This window comes from Leuresthes tenuis, unplaced genomic scaffold (genome assembly GCF_036924035.1).
Source record: "Leuresthes tenuis unplaced genomic scaffold, fLeuTen1.0.hap1 SCAF_2, whole genome shotgun sequence".
NCBI classification, from domain to species: Eukaryota; Metazoa; Chordata; class Actinopteri; order Atheriniformes; family Atherinopsidae; genus Leuresthes; species Leuresthes tenuis.
In genome coordinates, this window is record NW_027325356.1 from 8,213,373 (window position 1) to 8,238,948 (window position 25,576).

General features: G+C 38.2%; 3 protein-coding genes across 6 annotated transcripts; 1 reads left to right on the forward strand and 2 right to left on the reverse strand.

Annotated features, from left to right (window-relative positions):
* Positions 1-156: 156 nt before the first annotated feature.
* On the reverse strand, positions 157-7,879 carry LOC140301548 (cellular retinoic acid-binding protein 1). Its single transcript, XM_072380054.1, has 4 exons — positions 7,713-7,879; positions 6,598-6,776; positions 5,076-5,189; positions 157-689 (listed from the first exon to the last, which is right to left on the reverse strand). Exons 1-4 carry the CDS (start codon positions 7,780-7,782, stop codon positions 639-641), a joined length of 414 nt encoding a protein of 137 aa, XP_072236155.1. The 5' UTR covers positions 7,783-7,879; the 3' UTR covers positions 157-638.
* Positions 7,880-11,133: 3,254 nt separating this feature from the next.
* slc25a44b (solute carrier family 25 member 44b) lies at positions 11,134-15,667 on the reverse strand. Of its 4 annotated transcripts, none has more exons than XM_072380056.1 (4): positions 15,489-15,667; positions 13,821-14,485; positions 13,434-13,561; positions 11,134-12,958 (listed from the first exon to the last, which is right to left on the reverse strand). In XM_072380056.1, the coding sequence occupies exons 2-4, from the start codon at positions 14,446-14,448 to the stop codon at positions 12,767-12,769; spliced, it is 948 nt and encodes a 315-aa protein (XP_072236157.1). In that variant the 5' UTR covers positions 14,449-14,485; positions 15,489-15,667; the 3' UTR covers positions 11,134-12,766. The 4 variants fall into 4 exon arrangements, with proteins under 4 accessions (XP_072236157.1, XP_072236156.1, XP_072236159.1 ...); XM_072380055.1 differs by having other exon boundaries at positions 13,821-14,489; XM_072380058.1 differs by lacking the exon at positions 15,489-15,667 and adding an exon at positions 15,227-15,285.
* Positions 15,668-17,410: 1,743 nt separating this feature from the next.
* LOC140301550 (proteasome subunit alpha type-4) lies at positions 17,411-21,502 on the forward strand. Its single transcript, XM_072380059.1, has 9 exons — positions 17,411-17,489; positions 17,935-17,960; positions 18,065-18,107; positions 19,147-19,309; positions 20,079-20,156; positions 20,340-20,428; positions 20,598-20,728; positions 20,987-21,110; positions 21,273-21,502. Exons 2-9 carry the CDS (start codon positions 17,958-17,960, stop codon positions 21,425-21,427), a joined length of 786 nt encoding a protein of 261 aa, XP_072236160.1. The 5' UTR covers positions 17,411-17,489; positions 17,935-17,957; the 3' UTR covers positions 21,428-21,502.
* The last annotated feature ends 4,074 nt before the right edge of the window (positions 21,503-25,576 follow it).

The following is a 25,576-nucleotide window of genomic DNA, read 5'->3' on the forward strand; positions in this document are numbered from 1 at the left end:
CTGCCTGACAAAATGTCCATTTTCCTGAGCTCTCCTGAAGGCAGTGGTCAGTAACATAACCAGCTGCAGACAATCTTCAAACAGTTCAATAGTTGGGTTTTTATTTTTATATTTACTGTGTTTTATTATAGAATGACACAGGAAGCGCTGGGGGAGTTGATTGTACATACAGACATTGTTTGTATCTTGTTTAATGTGTTACTTCTCTTGACTTTTACAATGTTGTACATGAGTGTTAGTATGGTGTTTGGCATTAAAATCTTCTTTGAGTAGACAGAAAACTCAGCTGACCACTTTCTTTTCTTGTTACTGTTCGTTTGTTTTTTAGTCTTTCAACATTTTTATTTAGATTTTAACAGAAAGATCTCCGTCCGTTGATTCCTGCATCATTTATTGTGTTACTGCTGTTTTTTTTTTGTTTGTTTTTGTTATAAACAGAAATGACTTGTTTACTTCAAATGCCACAAAAAAGATATTTACAAAAAAATTCTAAATGAAATTGTGAGTTGCACAGAGATGCGATACAGTAGCTATCAGAATAGATAAATGGAGATGTTAGTTGGATTTCCGTTGCTGACAGTGCAGACACCGGCAGGTTGGTTGTTGCAGGAAGTTTGTATTTAGGATGTGGACCTCTGCTATTCCCGTACATAGATCCGTGTGCAGATCACATCGTCGGCACCAAAGATCTGAAATGAATTACAAAAAACTTTATTAGCAGTTGTATCTCGTTACCATGCTTCATTGACCCAGTCTTGTACTGAATATGTTTTTGCTTTTATTGGATATAGCAGTGCACAGATGAACAGGAAGCAAGGGCAGAGAAAGAGTTGGATGGTATTCTGTAACCCCTTATTTTACCCTTAATCATCACAACAAAATGCATCACCCTTAAGAGCCATCCAGACTAACAGTTCTAATGATGTGAGCATCCGAACTGTAAATGACTAAATCAAACGAATGCTACCCACTCCAGAAATATTATCGTGACAACTACAGTGAAGTCAAAGCCTCTCCAGAGATTGTGCAATGTTTGGTGACCCTCAGGTTGGGAAATACTGCTTTAGAGCATCAGAACTCCATAAAAAAGAAAAAAAATTAAAAAGAAAAATGAAGAATTTTTCTACGTCTTTTACACACCATGATTTGTTCAACCTTCTCCGGTCACATCTTCATGAAGGTGGTAGATGCTGAAACTGACGTAATCAATATAAACATTTAGCTTTATGTGGCAAAAGAGAATTTATTCTATTATTTTTGATGAAAGTCTGAATCTTTCCAGGTTCGCAGTCTTGGCCACATTTCTTGTAGCTACTATTAAAAAGATTGTGGAACACTGAATAAGGGGTGGGGGTGACCAAGTCCGAAGATTTGTGGGAGTCCCAGGGGGTATAATGGGGGAAGAACGGTTACTGCAACACCACACATTATCGTTATGTCAGGCAGGAGGAGGGAAACGGGCTGGAGCTGTGAGTAATTGAGCTGCGACAACTCCATAACACCAGGGTCCATTGACATTGCTCAACAGCATGATCAATGAGGCCAATTAGAGCCCACAGGAGGACATGTAATTATCATTTTGCTGTTTTTATTCCCAGACTCCCAAATGGTCATTATAGTCCACCCGTTTTACAGCATATCATATATCACCAACACACGCTGGCTGTTGTCCATCCAGCTCTTCAGTCTAAGACTAATTTCCTCATTACTTGTCAGCCTCAAGAGTTTCTGTATTAGTAATATAAGCAGGTGTACCATGAGTGATATAATGCAATATGGAGGCTCAGGAGATTGTTACAAAGTGTTGGACTACTCCACTGAACCTGTGATGTTTAAGTTTAGATTATTTAAACAATACTGAAGACTACAACAGGTAGAAAGGCTAGATTTTGCTGTGCCACAGTTGTAAACTATTCAGAAATGTTGTCTTGTCTCAAAGTGATAATGCCAAACTGTTTAAATGTCTGTTAAAGTCACTGTTGGCTCCTGCTGGTTTTTAGGTAAACTTTTTCAATAGTTTATTGAACAACGTGACAAAAGTTATCAATTAAAGACAACTTAATGATGGAACCAAAGCGTTATGGATAGCTTTCTCTATCTCTTTCTCTAATAGTTAAACAACTATTAATTTCACTAAATATTTATGCTGTCTGCCTTCGATTTTCTACGACCACTGCTGTGAACCTTAATCTAAGAGAGGGTCTGTATATTTTAATCAGTTGTAAGCATACAATCTAAAAATGTCTTCCTAGTTCTTCCCATTTCATTTTCATAAATGAGGCCTCTGATCAACTGTTCTGTAAATGTCACATTTAGTCTGACCAGCAGTCTGAAATCTAAAGAGATTTGATTATAACACTAAAAAAAAGCAAAATGTTTTAATTTATGCAGCTGAAAACAAATTTTTTTTGCCTGATGATTGTGCATTTGCTTCTGGGCCTTGCAAACATTATGTTTCTCTTCATTTGTCCTTATCCACTCCTGTTCATCATGCAGAAATAAGGAGATCATTAACAAATCTGTGTGCAAAGGAACTGCCTGTGACTGCAGGTTAGTTTTGTTTGAATGAGGCCTTCATTGATCCTTGTTTTGTGAGCCATAATACATATTTAAAATGTAAATTTACTAAACATGATATTTGATCAACTTTTAACAAGAACACCACAGCATCCATTATGTCAGTTCTTTAGTTTTTCAGATGACAGCTGAAATTATGAACGAAGCTGAACGTTTACTTGGAAAACAGATTAAGAGTCGTGGAAGCTTTTCGGTTTTTTAATTTGATGTTCAACTTTTACTGTAGATTGTTTATGGAGCAAGCTGACGCACTGGTATAAATTCAGTTTGCACGCCTTTATTTTAGGTCAGAATAACACTGGCAAACTGTTCAACATTCAGGCAGTATAAGCTGCTGAAGAAGAAAATATTAAGTGTTATATTCATATTAGCTCAGATCATCCAAATGTGAACATCTGAACAACCTGCGGTGCAGGATATCAGTTTGACCTCTTCCTTCTCACTTGTATTGGAACTTGTGAAAGTAAAGTTTTTTTGCTATGATTCATTCCCACATGCCTTTCAGATTACAGTCTATCACCCCGACATGAGCAGACACACACACACCCTCATCTTGAACAAAAACAGATTTGGTAAACTCAAAGCTTTATTTCCCATTTGAAAACCTGCAATGAATTTAAATTACAGCCCCTCCCACATGTTCTCCTGATTGCTGCTCTGCGGAGGCAAGTCACACGCAGTAAAGAGAGATCTCCATCAAAGCCAAACTGGACAAAACTTTGTCCATCTGGCCAGTAAACTCAGACCAGATGTTTACTGTATTTTAAGGCAGGAACTGGAGGCAGAGGTGTTTCTGATGGCTGCAAGACCTCAAGGTGCTGTGTGGAATACAACAAACATATGGCAGTGAAATTGAATTCCACTGATATATTTAATAGGTTTCCCTTTAGAAAAAAAAGTATTGCTGCAAACCTCTATATGTGGTTATATAGATAGAAATATCTTATGATGCACAGATTGTAATATCTTATAAATAGAGACATATTCACTCTCACCCAGAGAAGGAAATAATAAATGGATGAAGTATCTCATTGGATAACATGTTGGTCTTTAAAATGCACTCAAAATAAAAAATGATTGTTCAATGAACACAAAACGGGTGAAAAATTCCACCCAGTTATATGGCTTGCTTTCAGCTTAAATTCATCTGTTGTGTCCACTTAATATAAATGGGTTGGGTCAGCGTAATCTTCACTGAAACAGAATCTTGTGACATGAATGAGTTTGTAGTTCCTGTCACTTGTGACAGTCAAGGCAGATATGGGTAAACCCCATTCAACATCTAATGTAGGATAAATTCAACCAACCCAATTATATAAGAGTCAGCCCAAGTTAATGAGTTTAATTAACGCAAGAATATCTTGACCCAATCCAAACATATTCATTTGAAGCAACAGAATTGATTCATGCTAGCAGAAAACCATAGAACTGTGGTCATGTTTTATTTTTAAGTGCATTCAACAAGTTATTGTAATTGTTTGATTTACTTACAACCAACAAGAATGAATCAATTAACCTGAACTCGGAGCACTTCTGCAACCATATTTCTGTTTAGTCAATACAACACGTGTGTTTGTCGTTCCACAAAAAGTTAAAGAACATTTCTGTTTATTCCCAAGATCTTAAAAAAAAAACAGATATGTCACAGCACACTGAGAACATTTCAAAGTATTCCCATTTGTGCACCCCCCCCCCCCCTTTTTTTTCATACTTGCTTGGATAGTCACAGCAGTTATTTTAATTATCAAAGTTTTGTGGAGTTAGTGAGGCTATGTCTTGGCAAACAACAAACTCAGGGAAGACACAATTCCCATAAAAGACTAAGTCTGTCCCATAACACCTCATTAAAGCTTTGTGTGCAATGTTCAAACCTTTGACTTTTATACAGACTAAACTCACAAGACATATCTTGTGATTTACGAGGTTTAGGAGTGCTGGCAGGTGGATTTTGCCACAGAACCAGACTCGGGTTGTCTGTTTTCAGACTGTTGAACAGCTGACAGCTGTATCTCTGATAGAGATATGGGGGAAGAATAAGCTTTCTCTTCTAACCGTCGCCAGGAAATTCTCAGAATTGCATTTTTCATTATATTGAGCTTTCCCTTTCACAATGTTCGGTGCTGCCCTTCAGCAGCAATTGTTTTTGACGCATTGTGTTAATTGTCCCTCTAGCCAATCCTTTGTTTGCTTATTGGCAGGAAAGAAAAGTAGAAACACTTAATGGCCTGTGTGAATAAGTCTGTGTTTTTCAAGTCTCATTTTTCATCCCACTTTGCAAAACATCCAAACATCTGATGTGAGACTTTGGTCATTATGTAGAAAATCCATCAAACGGAGTGTTTGAGAACCACAGTTTTATAAAAGCAAACAAAGAGAATCTGGCTTCAAACACTCAACTGGCGATTAGGAGTCTACAGCTGCACGCAGCACCGTTTCTTATCTGTCACCATATTTCTAATTACGGTGAACGTAAAAGAAAAAAGGAATAAAGCACTCACCAATATGAGTTCATCCTCTTTGAGTTCTCTGCTCCAAAAGGTCTTTGGGCCGTTCCCACTCAACAGAGTCTGTTTGCAGTAAATCTTGTTTTCTGTCTCCCATGCTGCCAAGCTCTAAACAATAGCAACACTTTAATGAGGTTTCAGAAATTTATATAATAGGTTCAGCTGAATGTCATCATTAAAACAAAGTTATAGCCAATTTTTTTACTGACAGCTACTTTCAAAGCAACATAGTTTTAAGGTTTTTCCAGCTGTGATCGGGTTTTTGATTCCAGTATGGGGCAGTTTTTTTATATTTATTTCTTGTCTTTTTTTTCAGTGTAGTGTTTTTATGCATCTGAGAGTTTGGACTGTATTTTAGGATGATTCATTCAGATGCTGATTTAAACTGCTACCTATTCATTCATGTCCATATGTTCCTATTCTTCCTATTCTGTGAGAAGTGCTGATTAATACAGTACTGTGAGTATTGAGCCACCCCTCATTTCTTTATATGTTGCAGGAAATTGGAGCAGATGTTTATTGAAATGCATAAAATACAATACAAAAAAGAGCTTTGATGTCAATATTTGGTGTGAGCACCTTTTTTCTTCAACACAGTCTGAACCCTCTTAGACACGCTTTCTATCATTTCTGTAAGGAGTCTTCAGGAATAGTTCTCCAGGCTTCTTGAAGGATATTTCAAAGCTCTTCTTTGGATGTTGGCTGCCTTTTGCTCTGTTCTCTGTTAAGATGATCCCACACTGCTTCAATAATGTTGAGGTCCAGGCTCTGGGGAGGATTCATCCCTCCATAAAAACCTGTTGACACTGATTTTCAGTCCAGTTCTTGTATCATTTGGCATAGCTCAGCCTTTTCTCCCTGTTTCCCTTCCTTAAGAATGGCTTTTTGACAGCCACCCTTCCATGGAGACCATTTCTGATGAGGCTTTGGTCAACAGCAGATGGACCGTCCAAAGGTCCAGATGCATCTCAGTGTCCTGTGGGAGCTCTTTGATGGATTCTTTCCAATATCTCAACATCACTTTCAGATACTGTTTATCTGCTGTAGATAGTTTTTTAGGCCTGACACTTTTTCTCTTGACCCCGTCACTTGTCCAGTCTTTTAACATCTTTAAGGATACGCTGCAAACCATGTCAACTTTTACAGCACTTTGGAAAAAATGCTATTCTATTTCTGCAAAATTCTGCTATCATCTTTGGTGTTCTTCAAATATGCTAACCCAATGTCTTGTGCCGGGTGCCTTTTTAATGGTTGAAAGGCTTTTAGGTCAGGGTTAAATGGCTTAAACAGAAAAACATTCACATTCCTCTGAAAATGTTCAGATATAAAGAGTGGACTGAAAATGCATCAAAAAGCAGCCAATGTCCAAAGAAAAACTTTGGAAGACCTTCAGAAAGCCGAGAGAGCTATTGCTCAAGACCACTTTAAAAGAATGCAGGAACGTCTGGCTGCTGGGAAGCAATATATAAAAGTTTAGATTTATGCACATCCCAGTATCAGCAGTTAATTCAGTTACCTTACACTTTCTGCCATCCACCGTCTCCTCATTGAACTCCTCACCAATGACGAAGTTGATCTCGGTTGTGCGAACTGTGGTGGAAGTCTTGATGTAGAAGTGCTCGCCATTCTGTTTTATCTCCACATGAGGCTTGGATGCAGCTGCCACTGCAATCTTCCTCAACATGGCATTCACACCTGAAAGTACACACAAAGCTCCCTGTGAGCCCACAGTTAATATATTGATTTGAGCCAATGAGTGTGTGGAGGATAAATAGAATTCTCAAGACCACACGTGTTTCAAACAGGGAGTTTCAGTTCCAGCTGTCACCACTTTGTGTCATTCTTCATATTTTACGGTGTCACCTTACATTCTTTCTGTCTGCCTCTGGCGCCAGGGGGTGAATAATCAGAATTATTGTTTCAAACATGGAATTTGCCTCATTAACCAGAGGAGAGCATAGTGGTACACTAATACCACTGTGATGATACCTTTACGTTGACAGGCGAAGAAAGTACAGTGTAAAGACGTTTGTTTTTAAATTTTAAAAAAGGATCCTACAGCAGCTGCGGGAGATTGTTATCAGCAGATGTTGCTGTGGAAGGAGCAGTGACAAAGTGATGAGAGGGAGGAATGTTGATGCTTTTGCTTTGTTTGACTCTCCTGTTGATTGGGATTAATTCTGAGTGGAAAAAACATTAACCCTCCTTTATGCAGTATGTGCTCCATTAGTGCTTGTAGAGTACAATAAGGTGAGATCATTGTCTCGTCCTGAAATTCTTTCAGGGATTAATTTGTCTCCTGCAACATACCCTCCAATAGGAAGCAATTTGAATGTAACCAAACCTATAGTTTTGAGTTAAAGATAGATGCAGAACATTATCTCAAGGGCATTTTTATCACTTTAAGTACAAGTTTGTAGCTCAAATGTAATGCAGATCTAATGCATGCGATTAAAAAAAGAAATCTTGATTTAGGTCTAAATTCTGCATACTTCGAATGATTGTCACAACAAGTGCAGAGAAAGCACATACCTGACAGGCATTTTCAGTTTGTGTTCAGTCACTAGAACATCACCGGAAACTCCTCTTGCTACAACAAATCTTCACAGAATAAAAAAAGTAAGTCCTCACCCAAAGCTTTAAGCAAGTCATCGAAATTCTCGCTGCTTTTCATTTTCCAGGTGCCTGTAAAAATCGCCATATTTCTTGTGTTGTTTTTGATTCTGAGTCGGCCAACACCTTCTGTCCTCTGTCTCCCTGGATGCCTTTCTTCAGGCTCTTTCTCTCCGTCTGTCCATCCCTTCGGTCCTCCCTCCCTCTCTCCTCTTCGTGTGTAATGATCCCATACAGCAGACCAAACCTCCTCTACCTCTGCTTCCTCTCAGCACACACACACACACTTCCTTGAGAGCTTGCTCATAGAGAGATCTTTTTGTGGACTGTAAATCACTGTAACTCAACATCCAGACAGCTTTGAATTTTAAATTCCAAAAACTGTGACAGAGGAACATTAAGAAAGAATGAAACCCTGGTTCTGATTAAAACTTTCCACAGCATTAACAGAATGGTGGTGTTGACAAAGTTTTATCTAAATCAGTTCTTAGTAGTTTTGAATTCTGTTTAAGATGCTTTATCACCTCCACTGAGGAGAGAAGAGGGACAAAATCTGTTTTACTTGCTTGATGGATATTTTGCCAACTCCAGGCAAATAAATCAAACATTTTCTACATGGATAAAACGTTCAAGTTCTTACGCACATTGATCGTGTGTTTACAAGTTCCTTCTCTCATAGGAAAACAAAATCCCTTCTTAGTGTTTCCACTGGAACAAACGAGGGATAAAAAAATCTATTTTGTGATGCATGCTAATGTTCAGCTAAAGGACTGCAGCAGTGTGAGCTGCACAAATCAAGAATACAGCCTCCCGAGTCATAGTTATGGTCTCTGTCAGACAAAAGTGTTTTGTGAACTCTGCATCTCCTCCCTGGTGTAATAAAGCTTCACGTTGGTCTCAGCTGTACTTTAGAACACATTTTTCCATGAATACAGGACTGTTGATTTGGTCCCCCAGCTTTTTATTATCACATAGATATAAAGGCAGTCAGAAAATGGTTCAGTGTACATACTGAAGATGAGACATCAACATAAATGATGAGCCTGCATTCTAAAACACATTTGCCCTTTGCAGCTTTTCAAATCTCAAAACAACCTTTACAATGCAATCCTTGTTTTGATCCTTTCGGTGCCAATCTTACTCGCACAACTACCACCAATGCATCCCATGAGAATGAGGGGGCCCTTCCTCTAACCCCGGCCAAGTCAGATTTGTTCTCTGTCTGACGGCCTCTCATCAATCTTTTTGACAAAGTGCCTTCCAGTCACAGCTTGATAATTAATGCATAGAGCAGAGCAAGGAGCACTCTATCATCCCAACAGGAACTGTCAGCTCAAAGAGAGCCTCTGCCATCCTCACCATCCATGTTTCATCCATCATTGGATTTGTCCGTTGGTCTCCGAGTGGTTTTATTTCAAAAGGGAAAGTTTGTGTTTGGAGGGAACAGTTTGATGATGTGAAGACAAGCCCACAGGGGAAACGTGAGCTGTAACAGTGCTGTCTGCTGCCATCTGTTGCCCACTTCATGAAAATTTCAATTCTTAGAACTTGAGTGAGACATCTTGGTTTTTTTAATTCCAACTTGAATAACTTGGAAAAAGCAGAATTTCTTTCTTTAAAATGCAGTAATGTTTCCAGCGAAGGAAAACCTTCATGATGAAGAAACGAGAACTTATTAAAGTGCAATAATAAATTGTAGATAAATCCATTTTTTTAAAAACTAAAATTTTTATCGTTACATTTCACATTGACATAATTGCCTTTATCAAAAACACTGCAAACCCAAAGAAAACCATCCAAAGAAAATGCTGCGTTTAAACTAAGTGGACTTCCCGCACTAAATGCTTTCATCTCGTTATCCAACCGACATAATGACATACGACCTTTGGTGCCAGAACGTTGCATTCGATAAGATGAATAGACACCCTGCGGTTATTAGAACATCAAGGAAACACATTAGCTTTCCGGCAAAAGAATCACATTTTCCCTCAAACCTTATCTGCAAGAGGAACTCCCTGAGGACAAAACTGGAACGCATGTCATTGACGTTTCTCTAAACGTTGCAGTGTATCCCAGATTAAACGAAACCCTTTCTCTACAAACAAGCTGTTAAATCTGACGAAGCAGTTTGTAAAGATTCTGTAGTTTGGAATATTAGAGAAATATTAACTGTACTTTACATGTGCAATTTAAAATAGGATGCTTTTTTAGGGCTGATAAAGTCTGGCCTTGTTTTGTGTTTGTACATTAGAGACTTTTAAAGGTCCCTCAACTGTTTTACAGAACGATTTTATTTTACAAGGTGAATCTGTCAATATTACATTGCTATGTGTAATCATATATGGTACAATTTATTGATAATTAACTAAATAAATCTAAGCATATCCTCTGATACACCACTACAGATTCTTCTATTCTGTTTCAATACCACACCCAAATTTTGGAAAAACCCAGCAGTTTTACATGCACACAAACAGATATTTGTTTTTATAAGTACATAGAGCTTCTCCATTGATTCAGTGTATTCTCTTGTCTTAACCATCGTAAGATAAGATAAGATAGAACTATTTTAATCTCGAAAGAAATTCCTGTGCCAGATAGCTCCAAAATTGCAATTACAATATACAGCAGAGCATCATATATATGATGTATAAAAATATGTGTAATGAGTAGAAAAGCAATATATATACCTTGAATACAAAGTAAAGCAGATAATATCAATTTTCACTGACGGTAATGTCTGCAGTGCTATTGAGAGGTTGTATTGCCCCAGATAATGAATGTACTACCAATTGTACATGGTAGTAATAATAATAATAATAATGAAAAGTGAAATAATATTGCAAACACAGTTAAAATATTGCACAGTTTAAGAATAAAAAGTGTACAATTGGACATGATGGAGAGTATTATTGCACGATACGTGGAATGACATGACCTAAAGTGCACATGAGAATGAACATTATGTCACCCAGTATTGTTAGAGGTAATACTGAACATCATATTGGTGTTGCTCTTCTCATTCAGGTATGTCAGTTTTCCATCCTGCAGAAAGAGGAGGAGTTATAAAGTTTGATGGCCAGAGGTAGAAAAGACCTCCTGTGGCATTCTATGGTGCTCTCAGTCTACATCTGAAGGTGCTGCAGGGGATGTGGTGTTATCCCTGATACTAAGCAGTTTCCTCAGCATCCTCCTCTCTGATACCTCCACTAACGACTCCAGTTCTACTCCCAGGACAGAACCAGCCTACCTGGCAAGCTTATGGAGTCTGTTAGCGTCAGCTGCCTTAAATAACCCTAAATCTAACCCTGAAACCAAGTCGTAACACCCAAAATCCCTTCTTATCTGTGAGGACTGCAATTTTATCAGAAAATCCCCATAAGATGGTGTGCAATTAGGTTTTGTCCCCCACATTGAGATAAAAACACAAACAAACTGATTTTGTTTAGCAGCTCAGATGTTTTATTGACCAAATAGGTAAATGCATACAGACAACATTAATGAAACCACATGTATTTTGCATCTAACAGTTCTGAACTACAACATAGGACTGGTCACTCACAAAATAAAATCACTTTTTGTGATACTGACAGTTGTGCAAGGAAAACTCAAATTTCAAGATTGGAGTGCGTGTAAAAAAAAAAACCCAGAAAAATGTTTTCTCTTGCCCCGAAGCCCACAAGATGTCGCTGGTCACCAGGCCTGAAAAACCTGTATTTAACATCAAAACATGGGCAGTTATGGCTTCATCTGAATGGAATTAGCCTCCAGTCAACCCAGAGCTGACCTTTACTTTCACCCTTTTTCTGTATTAAAACAAGTGACAACATCTAATGTCATGTAAAAATACGATTACGTCTACAAATTCAGCATCTGGCTACTTAAAATAGAATTTGTCTTGTTTTCTTTAATCAATCAGCTTCCCCAATAAAGCCTTTAAAACATTCATACAAAAGCAACAAACTGAGTGAGTCACAATACTTTTTCATCTTCACAAAATAAAAGGAAAAATCTGAGCTACACGACACTTTTAAGTTTGAATACTTGTGGTCATAATCCAAAAAACCTGACGAAAATAAATTGGATACACGAGCTTCTTTAAACACGTGTTATTCACATAACTGACAAGAAGTATTCAATCACAATCACTGAGAAGGATAAAAGATTATTGCACTCAAACATTTTCTGGAAACAGTTCCGTTTGTTGCTCTTCAGTCGGAGTCCCCGTACAGGTTTAAACAAGAAGCCCCTCTCAATGGAAACATTTCAATCATAGCCACCTTCTTGTTCATTACCAGCACACTAAATCAGCCATTTTTAGCCAGCATGATCACTGCAACATATTTTGCAACACTAATAAGTCAGAAAGATAAAACAAAACATTGTTTTTTAAAACATAATGGGCTACTTTAAATCATCGTAAAAATGATAACATTAAATATTCTTTCTTCTGGCTCATTTCTTTTGTCTTGTTTTCACACAATAAAGGCAACACTGAGAGGGAAAAAAGGCCATAAAAATGCCAGCGCGGAAAACATAACGGAAAAAAAAACAGGTTTGTCTACTGCCGACATTAATGTGTCAATAAGAGTAAAACCGCTTTCCTCCAAACCCTGATCAAACATCTCTTAACTCTGCCCGACCACCTGAGCAGTCGCACAAACAAGAGAATCACTTCCACTTTTCCTCAGTGCAAAGGTGCCCGACTGATGAACAAATATATAAAACAAACCTTAGCGTGCGGCAGTTTGTCTACATCTGCTATTGTTAAAACAACATTGCTTCACCACTTTGTTTTTGCACCAATCAACTACAACCCCGTTAAGCAGCAACATACACAAACTACACCCGAATGTAGATTTTCATCACTGGTTCATATTAGCTGAAAGGTGAAATATAGGCTTAAACTCATAGTTCTAGTGTTTAAAAGTAGCTGACTCCATGTTGTTCCCACGACGATTTATTACTGAAACAAACCCGTCTTCCGTCCAGAGCTTTCACAGCAGGTCAAAGTTAGGGATAAGGGCGAAAGAAATGGCACACACTCCACAAACTGACTGCCCAGGTTTCTTTTACCAGTGCCTCGAATCCACTAACTCGGGGCGCAAACTCACTTTTTTCAGTGTTTCATAGCCAACCACCATGACAATGGCAGTAGGCGTGGATGAAATGATGCGTGCCGACAGTCCTTTGGTCAATCCCCAGAAGCCCTCCTCTTTGATCAGCTGCCTGAACGTCTCAGTGATTGAAGTCCTTCCTTCCACCTGAAAACACACAGTTGATGTTGTGTTATCATTTGGAAACACATAGCAGTACAGCTTGGCTCAAGGCTGGGTAATATATCATATGTTGAACTATAAAGATCTTTACTTGTGCATGATGTGTAAATTTCCACACAAATTCAAACTTCTGTCATTACAACATGCAAATACTGGTCATTCTCAATCAAAAAGTCGTAAACATTGCTGCTTTGACTGAAAAGATATTTTACTTTTTCTTTTTTTCTGGTAGATAAGAGTTGTTGCTTCAGAGAACCTTGAACACATAAACCTGATTAATTCTAATAATTTTGTATCATATTTAAAAGAAATACAGCTTAACATGATGGTCTGGGCAGTTGCCTGTCAGATTCTTTCATGCACATTATTCTATGCTTTGGGTTTTATGACTTACATGCAAGTTCTGTGCACTAAGTAATTCATTTAGTTTAATTTCAGATGGATGATAAATGATTGCTACCTGTACTCTGGCTCTGACCACATCCATTGGGTTGGTGACAGTAGAGGCAGTAGCAGCAGCTAAAGGTCCCGCCATGGCTTGAAGGATCAGGTGAGGGCAGTCACTGGGAGCCAGGTTGGAGAGTTGCTCTGTTGACCATTACACAGAGAGATAGTTTATAACCACACTCCAAGGACTGGAAGGATTTATTCACACTAATTAGGCGTTAAAACGCTGAGAATACAGAAAGACATTGATAAGATATGATGAAATAGAGCACCATGTGTCCACACAGTAGTGTGTTTTTTTTCTGTAAGAAAAGCAGTGGCAAGTCACTGGGTTGACTTTGATTTTTATTATTTAAATAAAATGATTTATTTAATTTGAAAACATGCTGCAGGTGCTTACCAGCATAGAAGTGATAGAAAGGCCACCAGACTGCACTGTTTGGTATATAAGTGAGTAAAGAGGCCACGTATCCCCTGTAGAAGCCCCGGAAGCCATCTACAGCAAAAATCTGAGCGATAATGTTCCTGGTCTGGCCGATTACTTTTTTTTGCTTTCCAGTCTCAGCTTTAGAACTGAGCCGGAAGCGGGTGAGGTGCTGCCCTTGTCCCTGCATCATCAGCTGCTGAGACACAACATCTATGGGGACGGTGATGCTCTGAGCCACCAGGGAAGCCGAGCCACCCGCCACGAGCGACTTTACTGTATTGTCCTCAGAATACTGGGAAACATATTTCCTCACCAGCTCGTAGGTGGTTATGTATGCCTGGCCTGAGATGAGTGTGAAGGTGTTAACCATGAAGCCACGATACAGGCCTCGCACACCCTCCGTCCGCAGGATTTTGAAGAAGGCATCAAAGGTGCCACTGTAGAGCGATTTTCCTCTTTGCACCTGCAGCCGGGTGCGGATCAGTGTGGCCGGGTAGACGGTGGCTCGGATGGTCATCGTCATGAACAGCCCGAAAGAGTAAAACTTCCTTTTATCGAGGTCCTCCCACTCGATGATCTGAATGTTCCTTTTCTGCTGCATCCTGCCAGCCGTAGATGCCCCCTCATTAGACTGATACCTGACTGACAGCATGAACAACAACAGTGTGGTCAATAAAAACAGATAAGCATCTCTCTCCAGTGGAAAATTAGTCATTTCACTCAAATAACATTCCACTTTTTATATTGCTTAGCAATAACTAATAATGTAGATATTACTTTGGCAATTACTACAGGCTGAAAGGTGTAGAAGATAGATGACTTTATTAATCCCTTTGGTAGGTTCCCTCCGGGAAACTGAAATCTCTCTGAGAAAGGATCGATTTTCAGTCTTATTGTACACAACAATTTGTCATACAGTAATATGTCCAGAACTATTAGATTATCTAATGTGATCATACTGCATACAGAAAGCTCTCTCCTTCACTGTGCAATGAAGAAAGTAACTGAAAGAACTTAAAGTAAATGCAGAATCCTCTAAATTGACTTATTTGCAATTAGTACTCTTTCCAAATATATGTTTTGAGTGGGATGTAATGTACACAAGTGATGGTGACAATAAATTTAATGTGTTTCCATCTTTAATCTGACTTTATGCCTAAAACACACAGAGAGAAGTGAAACAGTAATGTTTCACTTATCTCCAGTTACCTGGGGAAAATAGTTCAAAGGTCGTACTGCAAGCTATTATGAGCTAAAGGTAACTTTGTTGAAGTAAAGAAACAAGTAGCTTTGGCGAAAATGAATGTGTCGTTTTAAAGACCGTACTCTTATAAATGTCGCTTTCCTGAGCAGCCCACAGTAAATAGCTCAGACTGTACCTGACTAAGGACTCAGAGGACACGGTGTTCCCTAGCCAGTGAAGGGAAGCGATCGTGTTTTATAAAAAATAAAACAAATATATACACAACAATATAAAAAAGCACGTCAAACAATTACAAAGCCGCGTGTTTTGTCAGATTAATCAATTGCCACAAGCCGAATATATTCGTGTAGCAAGCTAGCGTGTGTTTGCTGACACTGCGCTAGCCCTGAGATAAACATCGTTAGCATTATTTAAAACAAACATTAACAAGCACCCACCTCTTCGGAACGATTTTTTTAATTCAAAAGCATGTCTTTAATGTAACTCGGAGCTGGAGACTTTACGTTTACAGGCTCTTAAAACTCTGTAATTGAAACTAGCGTCGTTACACTGATATAACCTCCTCGGTGGTCGGCTAACTATCGAATCTCTTCCTGTTCCCATTCAAACGCCATGCTGCCCAATCAACCAATCACGTTCAACCTTCTTCTTCTTCTTCAGTTTGTTTTTACATTATTTTTTTAGTTTACTCCTTACCGTGACCTACCAGGCCTGGAAGAATATTTCTGCTGTCGACATCTACCCAGTACCAGATAGAAAATGACAATTTCCTCTCAAGAGGTAAGAAAGTTAAGGTTTTTTTAAAAAAACTTTAGTACAGTTTTGAATACGTTCTTCTGGCTACTACCGAGCCAAATATCATGGCTGAGGCGTTATATGATTATATGATAATATTCTTTACTGAACACTTTGCACTGTATATTGGAGAATACAGAAGACTTTAAAACATAAAAAAGAACAACAAGACAAGATTCACAAAGGCAGACTTATTGCTCCTCTTTATTTACAGTATTTATCCCCCAAATTACCATCCATATATTTTCTATAACCGCTGAATCCGTCGGGTCACGGGGGGTGCTGGAGTTTATCCCTGCGGTCATTGGGCGAGAGGCGGGGTACACCCTGGACAGGTCGCCAGTCCATCACACGAGACAAACAAATCACGCTCATGCTTAAGGACAATTTTAGAGCCGCCAATTAACCTAACATGCATGTTTTTGGTCGGTGGGAGGAAGCCGGAGTACCCGGAGAGAACATGCAAACTCCACACAGAAGGGCCCCAGGTGGTGCTCGAACCTGGAGTAAACATAGGTGTGAGGCAACGGTGCTCCATACCACCGTTTTTGTGATAAATATCACAAAAAATAAATCAAAAAATAAATCTTGGCGGTCTCTGTACACCTCTTGTTATAGTGTTCAATGGCAGAGGCAATAATAATATTAAAATTGATAGTAATAGTAAAACAATTACTATGTACATTGCTTGAAATTATTTTTCTAAACAACAATGCAATGCCTGAAGATAATTCTCTTTATCTTATAATCTGTCAGTGCTGGAATCAATCAAACAGTTATTTTGTTCATGATGATCACATTTCCAGACAGGGTGTACACTGCTTGTAGATATTTAAATGTCTCCGCACCCTTTGCCAAGTTGCTTAGCCCCCAAAAGGATAGAATGAGATAAATGGGAAAACATAGAAAATGTTATCCAATGAATAAAGTAAGAAAAGAACCACTTATTATTTTGGGTAAGAGTGTATTATGAAAATATTGTAGATCATATCAGGATGGTTATAATAGGACCAATCTGTGTTGACAAAATGAACTGACTTTTAAAAATCTGTTGAAAATGGCCGTTAATCATTCAATTTAATCTTGTTTACCATTGTTGAGAATTATGACTTGTCTCACTAAGGTACGTTTTATTTTATCTTGCGCTTATGTTAGTTGGTTTGTAATTGTAGTTCTCTTAAGAACACGTGTATTGTATGTAAAATCGCTCTATTTCACAGATGAACCTGTCTAGTAGTGGGTTTCTACAGAACCAGACACTGCACTTTCAGGACCACAGTTTTTAAGGCCCTCATTTTTCATGATCAGTACTTAGGAGGAGTATGAATTACAAAAGTAAGAAAGAGTTAACACAGTGTACTGTAAGGTAATAACTCCCTGCCCTGTAACTTTACCCTATCCGTAACAATTCTGGCAAGATCATGTTTCATGTAAGGGTCTTGAAACTGTGGCCCTGAAACTACAGCCTCTGGTAGTACTGCAGACCTCCATATTACATACGGACACAGTATCAGTCCTCCCGCTGAGAGGTGGCGCTGCTGAGCAACTTCTATTGGACGCCGGTGTGTGTGAGGAAACATCAAACTGAAAGCGAACCTCTCAGCCTGAGCCAAAGTACGCCAACTTAGACCCTTCAACTTAAGGTAATAAGAAATTAATACTTCTCCTTTTTCTCAAGTATCTTTTATTTTTACACAGTTTTACAACCCTAACCCTTATTTAAATTAGTCACTTTCCAGAATGAAGACTTTACTCGCCAAGAGCTAGTTTTATAGCATGCTAGTCAGCTAGCACGCTGCGATATTGCAGATTCATTCTGCTGCAGTAGTTAGCCACAACAGCTAGCTATCAGTTGAATATCAAAACGAAGTCAGTTTTTATTGGCAAACTTTTGTCCAACACTTTGCCCTTGAATGCACATTGCAGTTAGTTTTTGTGTAACATTTAGTAAAGGAGATGTCTGAATATGACACCAGTGGTTTTCGGTCAGTAATACGAAAATAATTAAGCGTGTTCCTTCTTATTGTTTGGTTCCTGGTATGTGCTGATCGCTCCTGGTTTAAGCTGCTGCTTTTTAAACATTTTCAGGATCTATCCAGTGACGTGAGAAAATGGTTGGTATTTGTTTTATATTTATCCATTCGCCAGAATTATTAAGATTTGTGTTTTGTCTATGATAAGTTTTATGAACTGTTCCCTGTTTGTTGCTGTTGCCCAGTCTCGCAGATATGACTCCCGGACAACCATATTTTCTCCTGAGGGTAAGTGTGTTTTTCTGTCATGTATTAACCAAAGATTGGGTGAAATAATCAAATACAAGATGTCTGTATTTATTTTGCCAGCACTGTTACATTGTACAAGAATCCTTATTTCTCTTTTGCCATATCACACATCTTATCCATAATGTTGCCTGCCTGCCTGCTCCTTAATGCTACATTCTGTTTATAGACTCAAGAAATTTAATGGTTGTACACACCATCCTCTCCCTTATGTGTTGCGTTTTTGTATAATTAGCTGATGTTTAATATGTATCACCACCTGTATGGCCCTCCAACAGATGTCAAGTTCACCATTATTGCAAGTAAATAGTAAATGATCCACTCTTGTATAACACCTTTTAATATTGTAAATGTTCTGCAACGTGGAATGTGCTTCTTATTCACCCATTCAAACTCAGATATTGGTTATTTTACATACATGTATATATACACACACTGTATATGAAAACATGCATACTCACACTATGTGGTGCTTTTTTCCTACAATCTCTGAATCAAAGAGCTGCATGTAGCTTTATATTGTTATTAATCAGTATTAAAAATATATGAGTGGGTTATTAAACATATTTAAGCGGCCATTGACATACGTGGGCAGCCTGCTCAAGGAAACCCTGAAAGAGCATATATGTGTCAGCGTGGGGTTAGGTATAATTCCTTAAAATGATTTTCAAGGATCGAACTGCTGACCTTCACTCTACCCACTGAAATAAACATTAGTAGTACGTGCTGCAGCTCAAAACACTTTTATAGAAACTGTGTGACTAACTAACTTTTTTGTAGTCTAATGGCGAGCGAAAAAGGGTCAGATCCACACTATAATGTAATTCACTTTCATAAGATCATAATACAGGAGTTTGAATTAAGCCTTTGCTTGCCTTGTTTGGGTGTTAGTCAACTTCTTGCTCTAGGTCTCACCAGTGAAACATTTTTGACTAAATTTTACTTCTCCAAATAGTCTATTTTTCAGTTTTATGTATTTATTGATTGCAAAGAATCTAAACATTGTGTCTGTAATTTACAGGACGCCTGTATCAGGTGGAGTATGCAATGGAAGCAATCGGGCACGCTGGAACATGTCTTGGGATTCTCGCAAATGATGGAGTGCTGTTAGCTGCAGAGAGACGCAACATCCACAAACTACTGGATGAAGTTTTCTTCTCTGAGAAGATCTACAAGCTTAACGAGTGAGTGGATTAGAAAGTGATCCCCAACCTGGAGTTGCATGCAGTGTATCAAACGTTGCTGTATCACTCAGAGGTGTGTTGGTGGTTGCTTGTATGAGTACCTGAACATTTTAATGAAGTTCCTGGGGAAAAAAATCTAAACTGAGTAATTCACTTAAAAGTGGCATTAACTAGCGAACAATGAGACCAACAAGACCAACAGGATGCTGGGTCCTGAATGAAAAATAATGCAGTGCAAAAAGGCTCTACATGCACAAATTTGAATGGAGAGTTGAAGAAATGTCAAACGATGAGCCACAACTATTTCCACTTCAGAGGAAACCTTGCTGTGGCATTGTATCTGCATCTGTATGCCACAATTGTACTCCGCACTGATTCCACACTGATTAATTTGGCTTGTGTTTGTGCTTCAGGAAGAAATTAAGTCCTGTTTTCCCAGGACTCTGTACTCATGTACTCTGTACATATGGGAGTCTTCAGCAAACTTATAACAATAAAAACTAAAGAGTGAAATATCTTGACATCTCATCCCTGGCCAGAGGTATTCAAATCTAGGGTGGTAATTCCTTCTTTTATGAGAGTAAAAGTGACAGATTGTTCTGAAAAGGGTGTCAGTAAGTTTTCAAGAATATTCTGTGCATGTTTACTCATCCATGGAGTACAGCCTTTTTATAGATGCATTGTAGGGGTTTTAAGGGAGTTCCACTTCTTTGAATAAAGATGTTTTAATTTATTTTTCAAGTTAATTGGTTTGTGTTCATCATCTCAGAGACATGGCTTGCAGTGTTGCTGGGATCACATCAGATGCTAACGTACTGACAAATGAGCTGCGGCTAATTGCACAGAGGTGAGTCTCAGAGGAAAATCAGCTTTACAGAAAAGCTTTTATAGATAAAATTCCTAAAATATATGTGCCAGTACTGAAATTAAACCCAGCTTCCTGTCTGTTGGACGGTTATCTGAATTTAGAGATTTATTAGAACCTCCCAAAATGTTTGTTGTGACCACTGACCAATTTACTTCTCCTCAGGTATTTATTACAGTACCAGGAGCCAATACCATGTGAGCAGCTGGTCACAGCTCTTTGTGACATAAAGCAAGCTTACACACAGTTTGGAGGTAAGATATACAACAGTCTGTGGGTAGATGTCCTTTTGTTGTCAACAGGCTGTCACTGTTACCATTTATGGTGTTGTTCAGCGATGTTGTTAATTTAAAAAGCCACTAGTGTTTGTTAAAAACAGACTCTGGTATTCTGTAACCCCTGTTTTTCTTTTTGTTTTGACAGGTAAGAGACCGTTTGGTGTTTCTCTGCTGTACATGGGCTGGGACAAACACTATGGCTTCCAGCTGTACCAGAGCGACCCCAGCGGCAACTATGGAGGCTGGAAGGCGACCTGTATTGGCAACAATAGCGCTGTAAGTTGGAAATAACTCTAATGAAAGATCATCTCAACAGATAAACCAGGCAGTGGGAAACTAAAGTGATGTTGTAATAGCACTGACTGTGAATCCTGGACTGTTAATCTAATAGATGCACATATTTTACAAGTAAATACTAGAATTCATTGTTGTGTTCAGTCAGAATTTTAAAGTCCAAGCAATAAAAGCATCATATCGTCTTTACTGTACTCTTCCCTTGCATGATATTTGATAATGTCAACTCCTTCGCTTCAGGCTGCCGTGTCCATGTTGAAGCAGGACTTCAAAGAGGGAGAGATGACCCTGTCCTCTGCTCTGGCTTTGGCCGTAAAAGTGCTCAACAAAACAATGGATGTCAGCAAGCTCTCAGCAGAAAAAGGTGAGGTTCAAAAGAACTGTTTTTCTCGCATGTACTGATTGTTTCATCTGAAACAAAAGCATCTGTAAAATAGTTTTATGCTCCAACAAACTGATTTTTTTAGTTGAAGTTTACACATCAGTCTTCAACCAACACAAAACTGTACCGTGCTGACTCTTTCAGTGGAGATTGCCACCTTGACACGGGAAGATGGAAAAACGAAAATCAAGGTGCTGAAACAGAAAGAAGTAGAGGAACTCATCAAGAGGCATGAGGCTGAGGAGGCCAAGGCTGAAAAGGACAAAAAGGAGAAGGAGCAGAAGGAGAAGGACAAATAAGACAAATATTTTTTCCCCCTTGTGTCACTGAATCCTGTATCGTTTTGTCTTTTACATTAAACCTTTAGAAAGTTATGGATGTGTTGATGTCTGTGTAGGTTAGCAGCATTGGCTCATATTAACATTAAAATCCCTTTTTTTAAACTTGCAGGTCCAAGAAATGTGGACCTTTTTCTTAGAAAAAGAATATTTTTAAATTTGACAGTGAGTACATTACAACCTCCGCAAAGAAAGCTCATACAAGTTTCATCGTTACATTTGTGTATCTGAATAGTTTTACATAATTCAGATATTCAAGCCTTAAAAGCTCTGGTGTAGAACACTTACTTCATTATGAATTTTAAAACAACTGTACTTAAAATGACTGTTTTTAATAGAGGTTTTTTTTCTTTTAATGGAACAAAGAGAAGATGCGTACTCAAAGACTGAAACCCTTTTCATAGTTTTTCTGATTTTCTGTTGAGTAGTTTTAATATTTTTGACTTGTTTAAATTGTAGTTTTAAAGCTAAAAATTGCATTGGATAAACGTCATGACAGAGTATTTAAAGAATTCAAACAGCAAATTATACATTTAGCTTTGGTATAAATAACAAATGCTGAGATTTTCCCTAAAAGTAGAGTCCTATCTCCTGTCAGTGATGGGGTTGCCTTTGTTATGTGCACTATTGACCACTTGGTGGCGATAGTGTTTACTTTTTAAATGTGTTGATTTTGACTTCTTCTGCTTCTTGCCTGTATTGGCAGTAAAAGGAAGAATTCTAAAAAGTTTTAAGATAATCGCTTTAATCTATTATCAAGATGTTTTATCTCAAAACAAAGCACAGGTAGCATTACAAAATAAATCATATATATATGATTTATTTTGTAATGCTACCTGTAATGCTATTTTGTAATGCTATATATATATATATATATATATATATATATATAGCATTACAAAATAGCATTACAGGTAGCGCACATATATATATATATATATATATATATATATATATATGTGCGCATGTTTTTTATTTTATTGTTTATGTATGACCAAAATTTCCCACATGAAAGGAAACCTGTGTTTCAAATGGGGATAATTTCATCTAATTTTAACCAGCCACTGTGTCTGTTAACACTAAATTGTCCATCAATGCAACAGAAAGTGCCAATTGGCTGATGTGTGACACCGTCATCAGCTATGTGACAACAATAAAAAGAAATATTAAAAAGGTTTTTAAAATTTGACAAAAATCTAAACGGTAATTTAATAAGTAGTTTGAACCTTTATTTAGTACAAGCAAGAAATATCTAAATGATTTTCAGTGTCTTCACTGACAGATTTCACTGTTGAGAAAATGTAAAGAATTTGAAATTTGATGCCAACAGATAAGAAATTGAAGGAAAGTTGATAGAAGATGCAAGTAAAACCATTCTGGGAGATTCTGCATTCAGGAGATTAACGGTGACGGGTGAAGTTGTCAGGATTGATTATAAAAGGAGCATCAATCCAAGGCTTATTATTTCAATAAACCTTAGTATTTGAACAGCTACAGTGTATAAGGGTGCGAAAAGACACCATCATGGCACCATCATGCGCCACATCTTTCCCAGCGTATAAGTAGTTATTTGAACAGGACAATGTCAGACAACATTCTGCACAACTTGCAACATCATGGCTTCATAGACACAGATTGGGTACTTGACTGGTTGAATGATTCAATGTTTCAATGAATCAAACACTTTACCATTAGCCTAGCAGTAAATCATTATTTAGATTACATAACAACATATTAGCCATAAACATACCTCAAAATGAATGATAGTTTAAATGTTGACAAAGAAAAAGTGAAAGTGGTGTTAAATAAATTAATTTAATCAGAAAAATAATTACTGAATAAGAATAATCATCAAAGCTCATGTCCATGAAGCTCCTCTCTGCCTCGTACACAAATATACTTGAGTGCAGCAGTATTCCTCAGCTGAAAATGAAACAAAACTCACTTTACAGTTCATGCTGTCCAGAGTCAAAACTAACCAAAACTTTCCTGCAGCTTAGGGACAGGACAAGGTTTCTGTTTAGAGAACCGTATAAAGTAGACCATTTTGCAGTATTTTCATGCCTAAAAGATGGTGTCAGGTATCAAACAGCAACTAAGCTGTTATGACACTACCAGCAGAGGTTGCTATAAAAGCAGGCTCAACTTAAGCCAGCTGCTGGTGGCAGAATAACACGTCTGCCTTTATATAAACCAACTGACAACGGAAAAGACACTTTCATAAAATATGATTCCCAGCATTCTCTCTATTTGCAAAATCTGCCCCATTAAGGACTGAGATATTTTGGCCACATCCAAGAGAAACACTCATGAATAAAACCTTTTTTTTCATTTTATGTCAGTCTTTCGGTTAGGATCACACATGGACTTAAAATGTAACTCAACAGGGTTAATTCATTTAAAGGACAGACCTTGTGAGGTCATGGTGTTCACATGAGCTCTCACAGTGTTGAGTGGGAGGATTTTGGCATGTGAATGCCACTCATGGGCCTCCCCTTTAGAGGCCGAGCCTAAAACAGAGAAACACAAATGTCCGCTGACCTCTCTTTTCTGTTTTAATTAAAAAAGACAAAAAGATGTAAGAATTTCATTCCCATGTCCAAATTTTCAGTTGACACCTTTGAAGGCAACACATACTCTGATGGATCTCCATTTTCCAGCTCACACGTCTTTCAGGACAGCACAAGCATATTCGGATGAGCTTGAACTGACAAACAGAGGCTCACCACTGTCCACTGTGATGAAGCAGATAGGGAGAGCAGGGCAGTCTGTTGCAGAGTAAACACAGCACCAGAAAAGCACTGGAATGTCTCTGCAGTGGGAGCTGGACTACGAGGTCAGCCGTAGGCCAAGGCAGGTGGTATACATCAGAATCAAGGCTGACATCTCAGCATTAACTTATCCAAACAAGAGGCAGCCGGTATGTTATCCTGCTAGTACTGGAGGAGGAGAAGCAGGAGGAGGAGATAGAGGAGAAAAGGAAGAGTGAACAGAGAGAAACGGGGGAGTGCAAAAAGCTGAAGCACACAGGAACAAGGGAAGGGGTCCCTACAGTTCAGTCATCTTACTAACTCTCCCCCAGTCCCACAGCGAAAACACACCAGTTAGCACTGGAAGCAAAACATAACATGAGACTTGTTGCCTTTATAAAGCCCTTGATCTCAATCCCATAACGGATCCTGAGAGTTTGAGCTGCTTATCACTGACAGTAAACCTATCATCATCAACAAAAACTGTCTCTCAATGTGTTTATTTACTTTGTTATTCATTGCCGTATTCATACTTCTGGAGTCCACTATGCTGGATCTACAGCTCCGATTCCAAAAAAGGCTGGGATGCTGTGTAAAATGTAAATAGCAACAAAATAGAATGATTCACAAATCTCATAACTCAACTTTTTATTCACAGCAGGACGAATAGAAAGAAGACTCTTGAGCAGCTAGAATCCTATATTAGAAAATAATGGGACAATATTTCTCTCCAAAACATCCAGTAACTGGCCTCTTCAGTTGCCAGATGCTTACACTGTTGCTAAAAGGAGAGGGAATGCTACACAGTGGTAAACATGTCCCAGCTTTTTTGAGAAATATTTTTGCCATCAAATACAAAATAAATTAATACTTATTAGTTAGTAAAATGCCTTACTTTCAACATTACATATGCTTTCTATGTTTTATTGTGGATGGATAACATATTGATGGTACTCTGTTGATCTGTTTCCTTCATACCTGTGGCTCTGTTTTTACTGACCACACTTCATTTTTAACTTATAATTACAACATTGATGGATATAATTCATTTCAAAAACTCCCTTCCTGCTGCAACTTAACTGCATATGCTGAAAATGTGACTGACTTTTGATTTCTTCTTTAGAGAGCAGGCAGTAAAGAGGTAACTGGAAATGAGGGATTTGCTGCAAAGGTCAAAGGTTGAATACAAAAAAGGGAGGGCATCTGTACTTGAACTCACAAATAACCAGAATTGTGAGATCTGACATATCTGAGTTTCTATATGGTCTGAATTTACAGATTCAGACGGTTGAATACATGAATATGAGGTTAAAAAGCAAATATATACTTGGTCTGAGTGTTTGAAGTAATAAAGATTGTC